Source organism: Echinops telfairi, unplaced genomic scaffold (assembly GCF_000313985.2).
Source record: "Echinops telfairi isolate 266 unplaced genomic scaffold, ASM31398v2 ScPeMD7_7463;HRSCAF=8501, whole genome shotgun sequence".
Classification (NCBI taxonomy): Eukaryota; Metazoa; Chordata; class Mammalia; order Afrosoricida; family Tenrecidae; genus Echinops; species Echinops telfairi.
Window position 1 is genome coordinate 2,068,511 of NW_022111363.1, and position 5,197 is coordinate 2,073,707.

Below are 5,197 nucleotides of genomic sequence, written 5' to 3' on the forward strand. Positions count from 1 at the left end.
GGCGGGCGAGGCCCTATGGGGGCGGGCAGTGGGCAGCGGGCACGTGCACTCACCATGGTTGCGCATGTGGTCCCGCAGCAGCCGCTCTGTGGCGAACCTCTTGGAACAGTGAGAGCACTGGAAACGTTGCTCTGGGGGCGGAGGGGGGACGGGGGACAGACAAGAGCGTGCGCTGAAGGGGCTGCTGGGGAAGCCCAGAGAGGAGAGTCAGGGAGGGTACACCCAGCCCATGCAGCAGGGAAACACCCGGAGGAGGAAAACGGAAGTCAGAGAGCTAAGGACCAAAGCAGAATTACGGAAGGAGCACAGAACTTCAGAGACAGGAACCTGAGTCCTAAACCCGGCTTCAGCACTTAACAACTGCATGATACGAGGTAAGTGACATAACCTCTCTGAAGTTCCCTCATCTGCAAAACAGCTATACCTCACGGGACTGCTGCCAGGATAACTGAGGTGGCACAGAGCAGTAACTGGATAAAGGGCTTCCGTGAGTCAGCAGAGACCGTGGGGGTAGGAGCTGAGCCTTCAAGGCAGATGCAGTCAAGTGACATACACACACATCCTGGAATAGGCCGCCCCATTGCCCCCCTCAACCCACACAGGCTGCACCTGCAGCCCTTCTTCTGCAACCGCTGACTTACGCTCCAATGAGGTCTGCCGGCGGATGTGGTCCAAGAACTTCGTGTTGTTGGCGAACATGCCCCCACAGGTGGGACAAGCCACCACCTTCTCCTGGGTGTGGCTGCGCAGGTGCTCTCGAAGCTTGCAGCGGTCCTTGAAGGTGCAGGTACACCCTGGGAAGGAAGGCCCAGGCAGGTTTCGGTAACACTCTCCCAGAGGCAGCCCTGGGACCCCCAAGGCTCTCTATGCCCTTCAGAACTGGTCTTCCCCTGGCTGCCCCAGTCCCCCTCCCCCACCAGGCTCAGAGAAGCTGGAAGCTCACAGCAGCCCTACCTTGCCAGCCACACAGCACCACGTGGTTGTCCTTGCCAGCAGCGCGGTATTCACAGCACAGGCTGTGCGCCTCCACGTGGCGATAGAACCACTCGGGGTTGTCGAAGGAGCTCTGCGCCAGGGCAACATGGGGTGAGGACTGAGGGCAGCTAGAGAGACTCGGCCCTGTGTGTCCAAAGGGGCTGCATGGCTCTCTCCCAAATTAACTTGGTGGGGAGGGGAACGTTTGAGGGAGGGGGCTAGAGAAACAGAGGAGAGGCGCTAGCAGGACTCTAGGGAACAGAGGCAACCCTGAAAGGGTACAGGCATCGTGAGTTAAGAACACCACCACCCCCCAACCCTATTACTGGCTCTGCCTGCTGACCTCACAGTGCTCCCACAGACACAGGAAATGGTCGGGGATGTCAGGGACAACATTCCGGCTCTGCAAGTCCAGGATGCAGGGGCTGAGGTCAGCCCGGGTTTGCAAGGCCTGCAGCCCCCACTGTTTCAGCTTGGTGTGGTAGCAGTGGAAGTAGACATGGCGGATGAGGTCCACAGAATTGTCTATGGAACAGAAGTCACATTCCTGCCACAGGCAAGAGAACTCTTCCTCTGCAGAAAAAGGTTGAGAAGGGAGATATGACACCTTCCCCAGTCAGTTTGCCCTCCACCTGCGGGGCCTGCCTCTGACCACCGTCCTAGACTGCTGTTAAATGATGGGCCAGGCACAGGGGCAGACCGATGATCCAGGAGTCCTTGCTTCTTACCTCACCTAGCTTTAGGCATGGAGGAAGACTAATCCACTAATCCATTGGTAACTGTGAAACTGGATCGGGCTAGGAAGAGGGAGTGCATGACGATGTAATCTGATGTGCGCGCGCACACACAGAAGGGTCCGAGACACACTGGCCCTGTGCTGACATGTGCAGGACAAGTTGTTGTAAACTAGGTGAAGGTGGGAGAGGGCTAGTGTGGGCAAAGGGCAGGGACAGGAGACCTGTGACAGCAAGTGGGGCTGATATGCTTGGGCTCACAGTGCTTAGGAGGCACTGCCACCCCACCTGGCACACTTCCCACTCCTTCCCCAGGCCTATTCGAACCCCCTTCCTCTCTCTCCACTGCCGATTTCCATGTTTGACAGGGCTGTCTGACCCGTTCTCAAAAGCTGGCACTTTAAAACTCGTGTGTGTGTGTGTGTGTGTGTGTGTGTGTGTGTGTGTGCATAAAATCCTTTCTCTTTTGCAGCATTACTTGACTTTTCATATTCACCACACTGCAAGTAGAATTAAGAGTAGGGAAAGGAGAGTTACTTGGGGGGGGGGTCATAATTCTCCTCACCCAACTCCTACACCTCCACCCCCCCCACCCGCCCGTTTTTAAAATTGTGAATTAGGTGAAGGTTTACAGAGCACAGTCTTACCCTCAACAACCCACACACATTCTGATTCCAGCCCCAACAGCTCCCGCAGGGCACCCTCACTGAGCCCACTTCCACCTGATACTGCCCGTGTGCATCCTCCTTCTTTCCTAACCCTGGGAGCGTTGTCACTGGGGACTTCACAGGGTTGGTTATTCTAACACAGAGGTGCCAGACCTGAAGGTAAGGGCCACGGTCTTGGGGTCCCACCGTGCTCTATGAGGCCCAGAAGCCTGGGTTGGTTTCTGGGCTGATTTTGAGTTCTGTCCCCGTTTGAGGAGAGCTACTTTTATACTTACTACAGGGCAGTTTCTCAAGCCAGGGGCTGTGGCCCACCTGTGGCTCTGCAAACCACCTTTACTTTACTGAAGGACAACAGAACATTGCAGTGAGCATGTAGTAAGTATTGATTCAAGGTTTGTTTGTTTCTTTCTTTTAAGCAAAAGGGAAGAGATTTATTGGAGCCCACACGGGAAACCCTAGAGGGGCCCAGCGTACACTACTGTGTAGGCATGCCCAGCAACGGGTCACACCATTCACTGAACCCCCATGTCCCAGAGGGACTCCCCTTGAGCCGAGCCCCAAAGCCCCAGGACTGCTGGGGGTGGGGGATTCAAACATTTTTTCCTGTAACTTTTATATACACGGTATCAGTGTGATGTACAAGGTATCCCTAAAGGGAGTCAATTTAAAATGAATTGGGAAACACTATCAAAAAAAGCAGGCTGCCTCTCTAGCCGTTTTTACAAAGACATATATACACATGCAGAAAGAGGCTAAACATATTGTGCGCTACAGGACAGGAGTGAACTATCTCTTAATGGCAGGCTAACAGATTCATTCCTTACAGTCTGGCTCTTTTCTACAATGTCTTGAAAAACAAGCAATACAAGAAAAGAAACCACGACCATTGTCCCAGCCTGCCCCTCACTCTGGGCAGGGAGGCACCTTGCCCAATAGCTGTTTCGGCTCTTACCAAGGGGGTCTTCCTCCTCCTCCTTCTCCTCGGCGCTGTGCAGGTGCTGCTGCAGGTGCTGCGTGACATGCTCACAGAACTCCTCCATAGCCGAGCACACAAAGGAGCAGGACCCCCACTCACACTGCAGGCCCAGGTTCTCCTTCCGGGCCGCTTTCCCAGGAGGTGGCATGGCCTTACCCTAGAGAGAAGGACCCCACAGCTGCAAGGCTTCTGCTGCCGGAGCCCCACGGGGGCAGACAGCTGCCGAGAGCCAGCAGGCCGCTGGCCATGAGCCCTGCAAACCCTGCCCTTTTCCCGCCAGGGTGGAGCAGCACTGTCACGAATCCCTGGACGCAGCTCATGGGAAGGGAGAAGGAACAGGTGCAGAATGTGCCCGCACTGCCTGTTTCTCAGGAAGCCTCCGAGCAGGCCCGCCCAGCAGGGATTAGTCCTGCGGGAGGCAGCGGAGCCCAGGTTCACAGAGGCGGCTTTGGAGAGGAACCCGAGTTCAAATCTAAACTCCGCTGCCCACCACCCACCAACTGCAGGGTTCAGCCAAACAGCTTGGCCCTTGACTCCTGAACATCCTCTCTGGCAAAAACGGGGATAACAACCCTCCGAGTTTTCAAGTTCACACTCGCTAGATGTCAAGCAAGGCGCCCTGGTGGTGTAGGGCTTCGATGCTAGACTGCTAACTTCAAGATCAGCAGTTCAAAACCAACAGCTACGGAAGGAAAAGGATTCTCTATTCCCGTAGAGTCGCCGTCTCGGACACCTACAGCAAGGCGTCCTAGTGGCACAATGGGTTAGGTGCCGGGCTGTTAACCCCAAGGTCGAGGGTTAGGAAAACAAGAGGAAGATGAGCCTGTTTCTGTAGATTTACAGCCCGAGCCCTGTGCAGCGCTGCCCCAGTGGAATGGGCAGCGGTCCTGGGCTTGGTTTCTAGACCAAGCACCACACCAAGGGGCTCGCTTACATTCTGTCAATGAATCACCAACACGGCCGCAGGAGGCCGGCAGCGCTCTTGGCCTCAGAGACATTACCTGACACGCCTCAGGCTGCACTGGTGATGCAGGGAGCCCGTGTCCAGCTGCCTCCCGAGTCCACATTCTGGCCACTCGACACATTCTGCGTCTGCGTCTAAACAGAAGTACACTCCACCGAGTCACTTTTGACTCACTGTGACCCACAGGACAGAGCAGAACTGCTACTGTGGTTTTGGAGGCTGTCAATCTCTAGGGGAGCATAAAGCCTCATCTCTCTCCCCCAAACAGCTGGTGGATTTGAACCACTGACCTGGCAGTTAGCTCAACTCAAAACCCATACTCCACCCCAGCTCTTGGATGTGGTCCAGATGCCCTTTCTTTCTTTTTAAACAGTTTCACTGGCACATAATCCACACAACATACAATTCGATAGTTCAGCCACATCAAGGAGAAATACAATCCATGTGAGAGCATTTTTAAAGTAGTGTTCTTGATATAGTATTCACATATCATACACTTCCATGGCTAAGTCACTTTTAAAAATCGTACATGCACCACCGCACTCAGTTCCAATGCTCCCTCTCCCTCCCGCATGGTGGGCTCCCCTCGCCCCTACCTCCCAACCAGTCCCTGATAAACCACGGCTTCAGTTACTGTCTCCATGCACCCACTCCTGAGCGTCACAAACCGCGTAACCCAACAGAAACAATGAAACACAAAATCAAAACATGGCAAGAAGAAAGCCGTATCATGTAAAATACAAATAAAGTTAGGAAAAAGAAACCATCAGCACTATTTAAAAGGCCAGAGAAGAAATTTCTGTCACGGAACAAGTGAGAGCCTAGAGCAAACTCAGGTTGGGTCAAGAGGGAGGTCAACTGACCAAGGGTCATATTCCCC

At 54.3% G+C, this 5,197-nt stretch overlaps 1 protein-coding gene across 1 annotated transcript in view; it reads right to left on the bottom strand.

The window, feature by feature from the left end:
• The window catches only part of LOC101650583 (histone H4 transcription factor), a 7,447-nt gene extending 2,990 nt beyond the window's left edge, over positions 1 to 4,457 (bottom strand). Inside the window, exons 1-6 of the mRNA XM_045283565.1 lie at positions 4,355 to 4,457; positions 3,330 to 3,510; positions 1,319 to 1,548; positions 955 to 1,066; positions 642 to 794; positions 54 to 131 (exon numbers count right to left, since the gene is read on the bottom strand). Of these exons, the coding sequence (XP_045139500.1) occupies positions 54 to 131; positions 642 to 794; positions 955 to 1,066; positions 1,319 to 1,548; positions 3,330 to 3,510; positions 4,355 to 4,438 (838 nt within the window). The 5' untranslated portion in view covers positions 4,439 to 4,457. The remainder of the gene's footprint in view (positions 1 to 53; positions 132 to 641; positions 795 to 954; positions 1,067 to 1,318; positions 1,549 to 3,329; positions 3,511 to 4,354) is intronic.
• Positions 4,458 to 5,197: the final 740 nt, after the last annotated feature.